Source organism: Epinephelus moara, chromosome 2 (genome assembly GCF_006386435.1).
Source record: "Epinephelus moara isolate mb chromosome 2, YSFRI_EMoa_1.0, whole genome shotgun sequence".
NCBI classification, from domain to species: domain Eukaryota; kingdom Metazoa; phylum Chordata; class Actinopteri; order Perciformes; family Serranidae; genus Epinephelus; species Epinephelus moara.
In genome coordinates, this window is record NC_065507.1 from 1,001,407 (window position 1) to 1,016,609 (window position 15,203).

At 43.0% G+C, this 15,203-nt stretch overlaps 1 protein-coding gene across 1 annotated transcript; it reads right to left on the minus strand.

Moving 5' to 3' along the window:
• Positions 1 to 7,044: 7,044 nt before the first annotated feature.
• On the minus strand, positions 7,045 to 13,935 carry gmnc (geminin coiled-coil domain containing). The gene is made up of 5 exons (XM_050065757.1): positions 13,889 to 13,935; positions 11,842 to 11,953; positions 8,695 to 8,780; positions 8,455 to 8,571; positions 7,045 to 8,287 (listed from the first exon to the last, which is right to left on the minus strand). Exons 2-5 carry the CDS (start codon positions 11,915 to 11,917, stop codon positions 7,232 to 7,234), a joined length of 1,335 nt encoding a protein of 444 aa, XP_049921714.1. The 5' UTR covers positions 11,918 to 11,953; positions 13,889 to 13,935; the 3' UTR covers positions 7,045 to 7,231.
• Between the last annotated feature and the right edge of the window lie 1,268 nt (positions 13,936 to 15,203).

Below are 15,203 nucleotides of genomic sequence, written 5' to 3' on the forward strand. Positions count from 1 at the left end.
ATCAACATGTTCTTAGACATTTTATAAACACTTTTTGGACATTTCAATAAAATTTCACTGACATTTTATCTACAATTTTGTGTCCATCATTTAAAACATTTTTTTGGACAATTTAATAATATTTTTCTACATTATGTCGACATTTTTTCTCTCTGAAGGACCCGTCCTACCAAGGAAGCATCCTTGAATTTGAGAAGCTGCTAGTTGGTGTTGGGGTTTCTATGCCGCTGTGTTGTTTTTGTGAAGTACAGTGAAGTTTGATTGATTTAATTAACTTAAAACACACATATGAAACATGGCATAAAACATTAAATAAAAATAGAACATTTTGCCCTTAAAATACAACATGCTAACAGTCTTAGCATGAGTCTATTTCATTTCCAATTGTATAAATTAGCCTAGCAGCTATCAGACTTTTCCTCTGCTCATATTTCAGCCAGGATAAATCACACACAGGACCTAAAATGTGACTGAGGGCTTTATGTCTTCACAATTTATTGTTTCTTATCTGTAAAATTAAAGTAAATCAAAGCTTTGTTTCCACTGAGGGAAATGGATTCAGCTTACAAAAATTAGCGGGAGGTCTGCGTCGCCGCAAGGTAGGTGGGGAGGTGCACATCTACGGTGTCTACGTGTCTACACAGAGCCGTAGGTACGGTGTCGAAGCAGAAGTATAAATCCTGCTTTAGTATGATCAGTTTATTGTTGGCTTGGGTCTTTTTATGCTTTTGCACCATCGTTAGAGGTTTTTATGTTTTCAGTTGAACGCTGTATCTCAAGAATGCCTTGAGGGAGTTTCCTCAAACTTGGCACAAACGTCCACTTGGACGTAAGGAGGAGAGGAAGTACAAGTATTTCTGTGACTGCAGGTGACTCTGAAACCTGAGCTCCGCCTTCCTTCAGGAAACTGTGGAGGAAAAGCTGAAACAAGTGGCTCTCTCTGGGAGAGGAGCGGCCTCATTATCTGATGTGTTTGAGGTGAGCCAAGCTGTTGGTTTCTGCGAGAACACGGCAATGAGGCCGTTCCCCCGATCAGCCGGGGCGGATAGAGTTTCAGCCGGCCGGCCTCCTTAATGACCCCTTTCCCTGGCCGACACTCAGCCCGCCGACAACAACAGAGCCTGTGATCCGGAGCGGCCCTCCTTTCACATTCCTGCCAGACTCCGGGACCTCCCTGCCCTGAAAGAGCCTCCAATCTGTCCGACATCTGCAACCGGTCTTACCTTGTCATTAGAGATAGACCACTCGCTCGGCCCGCCTCGGACACAGCTCGCTCCCAACTTTCCCTCGGCCCCGGCTCGCTCTCAGGGGACCCGGGGCAGGGCCGGGACCCTGTGTTGGGAACCCCCAGGGAGAAGAAACCCCACCATCTCTACCTGTGGGGGGCGGATCAGGGTGGAGGAGGAGGTGGAGGGGGGCGTCTCCGGGGAGCCGCTGGCCTCCTTTTGTTCCTGAGAAGAGAGGGAGCTGAGGGCGAGGAGGAGGATGGTCAGACTGGTTTAACTGGTAACTGAGCTGAAGACTGGGAGCCCGGGACGAACTTTAACAAGTCCCGATTTACCCAGGCGACCCTGAACGTGACACGTGTGACATGTTGAAGAGAAACAGACCTGAACGAAATGTCACTTAAATAAAGATCATATCTGTTTTCAAAGGCTCAGGACACACAGCTGCGGCCAAAAGTATGTGGACAGCCTCTTCCTGTCCTCGTACGTTAGTGTACTTTCAGTCTGCGTCTGTCGGACCTGCTCTGTCCAAATGAAGGGGAATCTTAACAGCATGCAATATTTTACACCAGTGGCTCCCGTCATGTGGATCAGGGTCTCCTCGAGGGGTCACAATATAAATCTGACGCATCATGAGATGATTAACTTCCTCCTCTGGACTCCCTGTAAATTACTAGATAGTTTTATCTCTTCGGTTCTTTTTAAATAAGGTCACATGCAGTCAGACATGTGGATATGCTGATATTATTCAGGTTTTAGAAGCGTTTTTAATCTGCGTCTCAGTGAAGGTTTTTACTGCAGTTTGTGACACGTCTGTGTCTTTCCTGTTTGCGGTCAGCTCTGTGAACTCGTCAACAGTTTTTAAGGCTGGGGTAAAGATGCACGGCCAAAGGAAAAGCCCACAGAGTCCAAATCTGAGGTCCTTCTTTAGGTCCACCAAACCTGACCTCTGACCTAAGAAAGAACGTTGGGAACCTGTCCTCCGATGTAAAGCACTCTGCGTCATCTTTGACTCTGAGCGCTGTTTCAACCCTCAAATAACCAAAGTCGTGCGATCGTGCTTCCTTCAAATTGGAAACATTACAAAAGTAAAACATTTTTTGTCTCAAGAGGACCCTGAAGAAGTCGTCCATGTTTTCATCTCGTCACGATCACTGTAGCTTCCTGTGTTCAGGGCTCAGCCCAGGGGCCATTTCCTGTCTCCAGCTCGTTCAAAACTCATCTGCCAGACTTTTAACTGACTCCAAGAGACACGACCACCTCACTCCCACCCTGCAACGCTACACTGGCTACCTGTTAGGGTTAGAAGTGATTTTGAACTTTAACTAATAACTTTTAAAGCCCTCCATGACCTCGCTCCTACACACATCATACATTTACTTCCACCCTGTGAGCCCAGCTGCTGCCTGCGCTCCTCAGGTACGACCCTCCTCTCTGTCCCCACAGCCAAACTAGAATTACTACCTCACAATTGTATACACAAGCCAGTCAAGTTGCAGTTACAGTTTATATCTGTGTCCGTCCAGACTCATACGAAGCCGTCAGAGAAGCTACATGTTTTAACACATGGATGCTTCACACACAGAAGATCTATACAATCAGCACAGTTTCAAGATTAGAGTCACCAATTCAGTATCTGACCAAATGTCTCCCCTTCTGTTCCTGAGATATGACGTTAAAACATGATGATGTCACAGTCAAGCTGACCTTTGACCTTCTGGATATAAAATGTCATCACTTCATTATTCTATCCTATAGTGTACAAATTCTTGAGTTATGGCCCAAAACATGGTTATTGAGATCACAGTGATGTTTGGCCACCAAATGTAATCAATTCGTCGCTGAATCCAAGTGGACGTTTGTGCCAAATTAAAAAAAAAAAAAAAAAATCCTTCAAGGCCTTTTTGAGATATCACATTCATGTATCACAGATGGACACAAGGTCACAGTGACCTTGACCTTTGACCATTGTTGAGTCCATGTGGACGTTTTTCCAAATTTGAGGAAATTCCCTCAAGGTGTTCTTGAGATATTGCTTGATACTATCAAATCAGTTCACCCTTGAGTCCACGTGGACATTTGTGCCAAATTCGAAGAAGACATTCTTGAGATACAAGCCATGATGACAATAAACCATTCCACTTTTCCATATTTTGAAGTGATAAACGACATGTTGGGACACATTAATCAGAGTATGCACGAGTGCTCGTAAATGGGAATAAGTGAAACATTCATTTTCATTTTTCATGTAAACAGCTCAGTAGGAATGTTGTCTTTTACAGAACACTAGCCATTGCTTTGTGTTCTGGACTCACGGGCCAAGACATTTGGGATATGTGTTCACATGTGGCCAGGTGTTGTAGTTTATTAACCGACTGTCACTTGGATATTATCTGCTGGTAGCTTCGTCTCTCCAACACTATGAACCTTATTTAAGAGTCAAACTCCATATTGTTGTGATTATATTTACCTGCATGGATTTCACAATAAAACTCTGAATGTGGTCAAATATCACAGTTGTGGCCTTTAAGGTGATAATAATGTAATTTATTGTGAAATGTTACAGTTACATATTGTAACTTTATGGAAATAATTTGCAGTGTAATGTAGAAAATGATGCAGGGGTGAAGTCAGTGTGGTGATGCCCTCCTCCAGGAGTTAGAGGGTGATTGGATGTTCAGTTTGATGAATGAATGAATGATGAGAATAATCCAGGTAAGGGTTATTGTCTATAACAAAGCTAATATTATGCTTCTGTTGCTTAATAAAATCTGTCCAAACCAGATATGTTTTATTATATGTACAATACTGTATCTGCAGGTCTGCCTCTGATTGGTTAAAGCGGTCAGGTGACACTTTAGTTTAGCTAACAGCAGCTAACGGGGCTTCTACGTGGTGTGATCTCGTCCCAAAGAAAAGCTTTGAAACCACTGAAAATCACAGGCCGAGATCAAGAGTGAACTCAAACATGAAAAGAGACACGTTAACGTTTGTAACCCCAAAATATATTTGTCAAAAGCACATTAGTAACACGTACAGGTCATTTTATGAGACAAGGTGAGGTTTGTAAATCAAACAGAGACGACTCAGACGTGTCCGTGTGTTTTCTGTTAGTCGACAGTTTACGGTCAGTTACAGTTTCCTCATTACATTCTGCACACGTTCATGTACAAACATTACAGCACACAAACATCCTGTTAGACATTTAAAAGCTCATGAAACATGAAGACTTTGACACAGTCGTCACGTTCCCTTCAAATATGTCTCCGTTGCTTCTGAATTTTCATCATTGCTTTCAGCAGCAGTCACACCAGCAATTTTCTGCACCGAATTCAACAGCAAAAACATTTAATCTTAAAGTTTGTAATGTGGCAAAGACATTTAACATGTAGGCACATGTCACCTTTTTACAAATTATAAGAAGCACATTTTACATGTTAGTCCTGTGTTAAACATCCTCAGTTGTAAAGATGTCACGCATACATACGGGCAATAACTCAGACGTTCTTCACAACATAGACACGTTATTTTCAGATATGTGACGTTAAATACACAGCACATGTAAGAAAAACAATTCCACATTGTAATAAATGTGAAGCTTTACACATAGAAAGAATCCACATTTAGGCACATGTGGTTTTTACATCATTTCCTGTGATGAAATAAAATATGTACACAAGTAATGTTTTCAGCTCATATGATGAAGACGTGTGGTTTTTAGATTTAACGTGATTTTTTTAAAAGGCATATTAAAAATGTTTTTTTATGCAAACCATCCCGGATTTTAAATCACCAGGATCTGATCCCGTATGTAAGATGAAAGATGAAACGTCTGAAATCACCTGAACGTCTCCAACGCAAACAAACAATCGAGCCGTCAGCTGTGTTGTATGGAGAGAGCTTTACGGAGCAAGTCCAGTAAATGTGTGGCTGATATGACGAACGAACAAGTAATAGAACCACTAAAATAAATAATCTGTAAATCTAATGACCTTTAGATAAGCTTTGATAAGACGCTTAAGAGGACGGTTGACGGTTTGGAGAAATCATTGGACAAGATCANTGGCTGATATGACGAACGAACAAGTAATAGAACCACTAAAATAAATAATCTGTAAATCTGATGACCTTTAGATAAGCTTTGATAAGACGCTTAAGAGGAAGGTTTGGAGAAATCATTGGACAAGATCATGCAGGGGAGCCAGAGGGTGCTTATGACAGAAATGGAGAGATGTTGAAAAGAAATGAAAGAGGGGTTCGACCTGGAGACGGGCCGGCTACAAGCACGTCTGGAGACTCTGGAGGAAAATATAATGATTTGATCATGTGGTGTCACTGATAATATGTAGCCTATAGTGTTCAATTCATGAAGTGCAATTTCCAAAAACCACGTCTTTGTGTAAAATGTGATATTACATCATCAACGTCTCTGAAGAATGCATCGTCACGGAACATGAAACTCTGATGTTTCTGAGATACTTTCTTTCTCAGTACGGTGACGACATGAAGTCTTACATTTAACGCCGAATATCTGAAAACCACGTATGCAAGTACATGAATGAATCACATGTGAAATTGTGTTTCGCAGTTATAAAAAAAAATCATGTGTTTTTGTTAGCATACTCTTTCAGCTACTGTTATGTTTGAATGCTAACGTCAGCTAACGTTTGGCAAAATGCAAACTAGAGTGCAAAACCTCGTGTTGTCGGTCACAGATTCAGTCGATGCTTAACTTGTGTTCAGAAGTGCTTTCTGTTACGCTGGTCAGATGGTGTACAAGCTGCCGGCTGGAGTGTTTACAGTGTTTACAGTTAATTTACAGTAATATCATTTACGTTTTGTACTAATTTGTACCAGTTTGCTGGTGGCGTGAAAACAGGGTTAGCAACACTGGCAGTGACTTCTTTCAGAAATTCTGCTTTGTTTTTGACAATCAAATAATATGTCCATGAGGGTCCGCTTTGGTCCATGTGACGTAAATGTCATGACCCGTCCAGGCCCGTGAGGATCTGCGCAGACCCCTATGCAGATGCTGTAGTGCAGCCCATTTTTTGTAACTGCACGGACTGTACGCAGAGCGATACACATGCTTCAAGTACAAAACCCAGCGTTGTCTTCTTAGTTGTAGTTTCACTGGATGTTGGCAGGACGTAAGCTCACGTCCCGGCCCGCCCTTTATTTGCGGGGGGCTGACGAGGACCTTCAGCTGTAGTTTGGATGAAACAGCACAAGCGTTACAGTAACTGGACGTTAAGCGTGGAAAGTATGTCTGCGCCTTTAACATCAAAATGTTAAAAGGCGCGGCTTACATGAAATCTGTAATCACTTGTGTATCTGCTAAAATCAGTGCAGTTTCTGTCTTTAGTTCGGAGGCAGTTTGCTTCGTGGCACCATTTTGTTTTCTGTCTTTGCATTTGTTCATTAATAGCGTAACAAGGGACACAAAGTGGCACAAGGGACATTGCTGACCTTTTTACGTGGCAGTTTCACACATGAACTAAATAAAAACTTCAGCATTTACAAAACAGTTTAGGCAGTCCTGTTAATTTTTAATGTTACACTCATTTATTGGCTACGTGACTAAAATGTAAAATGCTGCGTAACGCCCACAGTTTGGCTCTAGATGTAAATCCTAAAACAAGCTGGTTAGCCTCATCGTACCTCAGTTTAACAATTCATCATTAGCATTTTCCGTTCCTTTTGTATTCTGAACTTTCGCAGTGATGAAAGAAAAAAGCAACACTGCTTTTTTATTAATGTCAGGATCATCAGGTTTGACTGGTCTTTTGTGTAAAACTGTATCATAATAAAGTCTTTGAGGGGAGTTCAAGAACTGCATGTTTGTATGAAGCGTCCGTGCTGCCTGCATTGTCTTGTATAAACAGAACCTCTTTGAGGGTCCAGGACAAACAAGACGTCAACAAGTTCAACATGGAGTCCTGAAAGTTGGCCTGGGACACTTGTTCAGGTACCAACGACATGTAATGTGGAGCTTTCTGAGCTGCCTATGGTCCTTGTTTGGGCACCCAGGTGAACTTCCACCTTCCTTCAGTGTCCTTTCTGACAAAGGCTTGTCCATGAGGGAAGCTGTGGGTCTTGACACTGTTGGACGGGCTGAGGGACATACTGAACGCCAAATCTGTCCGGCTGTGAGGCGTCTCAGGTGTGGCAGGAGGCTGAGATCCTACTGACGGACTCGTTGGGCTGCTGCCGCAGACAGGTGTCCGCACCTGGGTCATGGCAGGACTTGAAGACAAGATGGGAGAGAAATGGAATCTTTCCCCTGGTGGACTGAACTGGATCGTGTCCTGTGATGGTGTCCGGCTGCTTCTCAGTGGAGACCAGTAAGCCGGATGTTTCGCTGGGTTTCCCTCCAGAGTTTGGACTCGACTTGAGGCAGTGATGGAGCAGATCTCTGCTGTGACTGGTGACTGGGTTAAAGGTAGTTCCTCTGTAGGTGCTGGAGATTGGAAGGCAGTTACTGTGTCGTAGCTCCTGATCACCGCTTCAGGAGCTTCGTACAGTCCGGTCAGTCCGGTGGCAGTGAAGTCAGAGCGTTGACTCGGAGATGTTGTGCAGTTCTGAGGTGAGTTGGCAGCATTACCACAGTTTACTTCTTGGGATTCGGCAGCACTGTAGCTATAATCAGCCCGCTGTGTGGGTCTTTGGCAGTAGCTGTGGACAGAAGAAGGCGTAGAAGTGGCGACTGAAGGGCTGAAAGAGGAGTTGAGGGTGTATTCAGAGGATGAGGAAGACGTTATTGCTTCATCATACACTAAACTGCTGAAGCTGTATCCAGACGAGGAGGAGGAGTCGTTGGACGTATCGATGGTGTCTCTGTCCTTCAGTCCCAACGTTCGTAGAACCCAGAGGTCCAGGTTGGGTTCTGAGGAGGAGGATGTCTCGGAGGACTCGCAGCCGAACTCGGCAGTGAGGTTCCTGCAGACTCTCTTGCTGACCTGCTGGGAGGTTCGGAGCTGATGACTGCCAGACTGGAACGATCCGTCATCAATGTGCTTCAGGTTTCTTTTAAGCTTCCTCCTCCCGTCACAGGTCAGTTTCTACGAATGGAACAAGGACAGAGGAAGAAGACAGATTTACACTTTTCTGTTTTTGTCAAACTTATATCGCCCTCGTTATGTTCAGAAGACCAACTATGAGCTGCACAGAGGTTTATTTTTGAATATAATCTGGACTGACTCTGAGTTAATGGTGACAGTAAACGGACCTTTGCCTTTTGCTCCAGGTTCCTCACAAACGAAGAGTTGAGGAACTCTCTGAGTTTGTTGTTCTCGTCCTGCAGCCTGGCCAGTTCCTCCTCTCTCTGCAGCAGAGTGTCCTGAAGCTGGAAGAGGGTTCAAACATATTGATGCTTAAGTCAAAAACTTTTGCTCTGGAAATAAAAAATGTGACTGTACAAGTCAGAAAAGTTGATTTCACTTTGAACTCCTCTGTTTTAGCCTCATACCTGTTTGTTTCTCTGGAGGTGAGGGGAGAGCTGCTCAGACCACATCAGACCAGCAGGGGGCGAGCTGTTGTAAACACACTGAGACTCTGACAGACAGACAGACAGGCAGACAGACAGACAGTATATTGTTACTTACATGTCGTGCTTTTGTCTCCTTACGAACGCAGATGTTAAAGACTTTCTGTTTGGATGGTGCAACAATCACAACAGAGTCAGTCAGGACAAAATCACCCTGATATCTCTGAAAACTTTCTCAAAATCAGGATGAACAGCAAAAGACATTTAATAAGCAGTGAAGTGCAGCAGCATCACAATAAAAGTTCAGCATGTTACCTGCTTTATGTCAAAGTACGGACGGACCTGTTTGAGCAGCCCAGACACCACGTTCTTTTAGCCCGTGGTAATCTTTGTAATTGTTGTGTATGTTGATATGTTTAGATTATTGGACTCATTATTTGGTGTCCCTCGCATCATATGTTGTTTTTAAGCTTATCTTTTATTTATATAATATTTCATCTGATGGCAGTAAGTATCATTAAGTATAAATATCCAGGTAAAGTAAAGTGTCTCCAGATGTCTGATTAAAGAACCACAGTTAATGTACTTCTACCTCTAACCACTCTGACTGAGCTGCTGAGAGCACGACCTGTTTAATATTCACATCAGTGCAGTCAGAGTTGTTTGGGAGCATCTAGTGGACACCAGAGGAACTGCAGCTTGATTTTCAGCTGCAGCTCAGCCGTTCAGGAGAAACTCCCTCAGATTACATCTCAGATCGATGATGAATTGAACTCTCTGAGCGAGGAGACGTGGAGAAAATTAAAAGATGAATCTTAATATAAACTGTTCCGGATATTTCCGTCGGGACGGATCCGCTCACGTGGAACCTGCCGGAGCGTTTGGTTCCCCAGAGTTCACAGGGAAACCTGGGGAACTCTTGTGTTTGATGAATGAGCCGCCGCCGTGCAGAGTCCCACTCTGCTGAATGTGGCATTTAGAGAGAAGTAGAAACATCCCTCAGTCAGCAAAGTGAAGCTGCGTTCAGAGACACAACTCTGAGTGGGTGGATGATAGTTCTGTCCCGGCGACAGGTCACTGCAACTGTTGTTAAAGTCTGTAATGTAGGTTTGTTCCTCCTCACATACTGAAACAGCTGCTGCTTCGTAGAATTAAATGAGTCTTACTGTTATTCTGAAGTTATTAAAGGAATAATTCCACATTTTGCGAGACACCCTCATTACATACAAGATGTTCGGATTGAAAACACTCACATAAGCCCAGTCGCCAGAAGAAAAGATTAGTGTTTGCCTCTGCTTCTTCTCCAGCAGCTTTTAGCCCACCAATGTGGGTTTTTAGCGGCTCATACTGTTTTTCCAGCAACTTTTTAGCCCCCAAACTTGAGTGTCCTTCAGCGGCTCATGGCTTTGTTTCCAGTGCCCCCAAATGTGTTTCTTAGTGACTTGTGGCTGTTTTTCCAGCAGCTTTTCTAGTGTTTTTTTCACCCCCAAATCATGGGTGTTTTTTAGCAACCAATGGCTGTTTTTCTAGCATTCTTTAGCCTTCAAAGTTAGGTGTTTTTAGCGACCTGTAGCTGTTTTTCCAGCAGTTTTTTTACCCCCTCAACGTGAGTGTTTCCAGTGCTATTTAACCCCTTCAAACTTGAGTATTTCTTGGTGATCTATAGCTGTTCCAGTGGCTTTTTAGCCCCCAAACTCGAGTGTTTCTTAGCGATTCATAGCTGTTTTTCCAGCAACTTTTTAGCCCCCTAACTTGAATGTTTTTTAGCGACCCATGGCACTTTTTCTAGCATTTGTTGGGCCCCAAAGGTAGGTGTTTTTAGAGACCTGTGGCTGTTTTTCCAGCAGCCTTTTAGCCCCCAAACTTGAATGTATCTTAGTGATCTGTGGCTGTTTTTTCAATGGGTATAGTCGCACAAAAAGCAGCTGTTTCTTTACTTAAATACTGCTGTCTTTCCAGCAGGGATTGTGCCCCCGAAACCAGGTATTTTGAGCCAAAACTTGATCTTTTCTGAACCATAACCAACTGTTTTCGTACCTGAACCTAACCACACAGTAACCACAGCACTGTTGAAACATAAACAAATGCAAAGTTTCAATATATCCGGTATAATAACATGCAAATGTTACATATATGTGGTTTGCAGGGACGTGCAGTGCCAACAATTTTTCTGATGACTAGGTGCTGTTTTACTTCTGTTTACTTAACTTTCTGTTTTTACACCTCAGTATTTGCACATTGTGAACTAATGAGATGTCTCATGTTAATCAGTGAGCTTTACAGGTCGATGTCCTGATGACTAGGCGGAGCCAGGCTAGCTGTTTACAGTCTGAACATTTGAGGGCTCATTTATATTCCCTCTGAAAAGAGATCTGTTCATTTCAAATGGTGTAAACATCGCTGCATCCTTGACATACGTACATCCACTAGATGGCACTAGAGTCAGAAGTTTCTATGTATCTTCTATTATATAACCAATTTGTGACTCAGCGGTTTCTAAAATGTCTTTGTCGTGTCCTACAGTTGAGTCTTGCTTGAGTTACGCTACACTGCCCCCACGAATTCCAGAGGTACTGCTCTGCTTCATCTGTAAACCTTCAGAAAACGTGCACGAATTCACACAAAAAGAACGCAGAGTACGAACAGAAGGCTCCGTCTGTGTCAGTATCTAACGTTGAGCATAAATGAGCCTGAACTCTGAGAGATTAAGAGAAGAGGAGAGGAGGATTTGACCAGATATCAAACTATCACTTTGAATACATCGGTGGAAAATAACTACTTTTACTCAAGTGAAGTTTAAAGGAACTTTTACTTGTGTACTTTCATTTTATTCAGCTTTATACTTTTATTTCACGACATCTCAGAAGGAAAAGTTCTTTTCACTGCTCTTACTGCTGTTAAAGTTCACATTAAGATTTTAGTGACAGAACAAAATAAGATTATAACATATTCTGGTTTTCTCTTGATTTAGCTGCTCGACAACAGAACATGACAGAGGTTAGATTTTCTCCTGAAACACTGCGTACACGTTCATGCATCAGTAATAATGATCCATCTGTATAAATTATGTTAAAGTACTTTTACTTTTTGATATTTTAGGTTTCTCTTGCTTAACATCAGCAGACTCACCCCAAACAGACGACTTCTCTCCGAGGTCGCTGAGGTCACAGGGGTCATGGACCCAAACGGAGGCCAGGGTTTCCATGGAAACGTCAACAGTGTCAGGGCCAAGGGCCAAGTCCTGGAGCATGAGGTGATGATGATGATGAGGAGGAGGAGGAGGAGGAGGAGGAGGAGGAGGAGAGGGATTCCCTACAGAGAGAGTTTGTGTGTGAATGAAGGGAAGGGAGGGTGTGTGTGTGTGTGTGTGTGTGTGTGTGTGTGTGTGTGTGCACTCAGCAGTGCCAGCTGACTGTGTGTTGATATGGTGATGATCAACACTTCAGTTACTTTTACATTTTCAGACAAAAAAACCCTCCTCTCAGTTTTTCTCAAACTTTAAACAGAGAAATAAAACACGACACTACGTGGCCAAAAGTATGTGGACACCCTGATATGAGCCCAGTATCAGACAGCGACAGCATGTTTGTTAATGTGCTGCTGTAACAGTCGAGTTCTTCCGCACCAAAACACATTTTCTTGATGGAGCTGTCTCGGTGCAAAGCTGCTGTAAAATCCGACTGTATGCTGAAGCATTTAAACGTCTCTTCAGTGGAACTGAGGAACTGTTTGTTAGTTATCAGAGGAGACGCGAAATCATTTGTTAAACACTGAGGAGACATTCAACCTCAAATGGTCGTATTTGTATTTATTTTAAATCCGAGAACCTGCAGGAGGGTTTGAAAGGCGTGTTTGTTTGTTTGTTTGTTTGTTTGTTTGTTTGCACGAACCAGATCCTGAAAATAACATCAGGCTAAAATTCTGAATGCATTCTGTCATTAAGGTTTTTGTGTTTTCAACTTTTAACTCCTGATCCTTAAAGCCGAAGTTTTTACGCCTCAGCGCCGACATCATCATCCTCACTGTGACCTCGTCACATGTCCACGTTTGGTCATGGACTTTCCACGTCCACATATGACGTCCAAGGTACCCTGGGTGTGTTGGTTGTTGACATTCTGGGACGCCGTGTCAACTTCAGCCTGTTACATGCATTGTCTGTTTTCAAAATACACTTCTGTTTTCACAGGAAATGTACAGTTTGCATACAGTCTCTTTCAAAATAAAAGCACTAGGTCGGTACACCACTGCGAATTGATGTTTTTTTCCTTCACCAACACACACATGGTTACGTTTAGGTTATCTACATGTGGTGTGGATATATAGCTGTCTATGGTGGAGGGAGCATCATACGTTGTGTCCCTGCCACTCAAGGGACTCAAGGAAAAGTATTTGTAGCTCTGGGATTCAAGATTTAAAAAAAAAAATTAATTGAATTAAAAAGAAAAGTCCCCCCCCTCCTCCTCTGATAAATAAAGAACAGTCCCTCAGAAACCCAAACCAGGAACAACAGACAGTGTCCACAAACTTTCGACCACATCAATCCAACAGACCGTCACAGATACGTCACTAAAAACTCACTGCAAGTCCCTGAAGTAACATAAATAAGAAATAAATAAATAAAATTATAAAACAACGAATAAAATCAGTAAGAAGCTGCAGCTGAGTTTTATAAATTAGATATTTTACATATTAAATTACAGATAAAATAATAAATATATATTCATGTGGATTCATCAGAAAAATAAAATGAAAACTTGAATACTGAATTGAAAAAATAACATTTCTTTATTTTAGGACGCATCTGTAACTTTATTCTCGTGTGCATACATTCTGTGGAGTAACGGGTTAATAATGAAATCATAATGTCCGCTGTCACTTCTTCTGACGCGGTGTTCACGTCCTGCTCATCACGCATTTTTACAGCTATACAGAAAGCCGCATTTCTTTCCCTAAACTTCTCTTCACACGTGGATGAACATAAATGTATTATTTTATCTTTGACCGCAGGACGCTGCTCCACCTCTGCGCTCCTCTCTCCACCTGTTGCGTCTCACCTGTCTCCATCCAAACACCCCTCCAAACATCACACTGACCCAGACTGCACCTCCGTCACCAAACTGCCCGCGTGCACATCAATCATTTATTAAATCTATTATTAACTGAGACATGAACTCACCGAGGACGCGCCGAAATGTTCCACGGATCCGTTTTTATTCTGCACGCGCTGCGTCAGGCTGTGCGTAAATGTGCGCTGCAGAAGTTCAGCAAAATAAGCGCGTGGAAAAATGAAATTTAAAAATACAAAAAAAAAGTTTAAGGCAAGTTTTGTTTTGTGCGCGTGAATCCTGGAAGAACCCGGATTATTAATAAAATCCTGAGTTAGACTGAGGAGAGGTGAGAGCTCCCGATGTTCCGCTGAGGACTCAGCTCCGACTGAAGCCGAGACACACACACAGACAGACAGGTGTGTGTGTGTGTGTGTGTGTGTGTGTGTGTGTGTGTGTGTGTGTGTGTGTGTGTGTGTGTGTGTGAGATGACAGATCGGTCTGTCCAATCAGCTCGTTGGACGGAGCTCGTGACGCTGCCTCAGTCTGAGCTGCAGCAGAATAAAAGCTGAAGGTGTGAGGTCACTGTCAGGTAGGAGAACCGGAACTGGACCAGTAAAAGACGACTTCCGGTACTGTAGGTGTGTGTAGGAAAAAACAAAAAAAATAAAGTCATGTCTGCTAAATTTCCCCGGAAATAATGACTTAACTGAGCATCTTTAGTGTCACCAGCACACACACACACACACACACACACACACACACACACACACACACACACCTGATCGTCTGCTGAGTTAAAGTGTAATCTGACAGCAGGTCAGTTAAACTGCAGCAATAATTAGGAATCTAATTCACAAACTGACATACCAACAAGGTGACTGATTAACAGAGGAGAGAAGGAAACGAGGAGAGGAGGGAGGAGATGAGAAAGGGGAGAAAGGAAAATGAGAGGTAAGGAGATGAAACAAGGAGAGGAGACAAGAAGAGGAGAGAAGAGGACAATAAGGAGATGAAACAAGGAGAGGAGACAAGAGAAGGAGACAAGGGAAGGAGAGAAGAGGACAATAAGGAGATGAAACAAGGAGAGGAGACAAGAGAAGGAGAGAAGAGAAGGAGACAAGAGAAGGAGAGAAGAGGACAATAAGGAGATGAAACAAGGAGAGGAGAGAAGAGGACAATAAGGAGATGAAACAAGGAGAGTGCTGTAGATAAACTCTGATTTAACAAAGTCTGACTCTAAGGAGATGATCTGGATCAGCTGTCAGGGAAATAAACATCCCATAATATGTAACAAACACTGATCTCTCCTCCAGACCAGAGGTCAAAGGTCAGTGGTGACATTTGCAGCAGACGTTTCTTCAGCTCCGGCTGAGACACAAATCTGTTCCCTCCCTCACGACCATTAAATGTGACTTTGCCCATCAGCCTTTGTGGCTGGTTAAG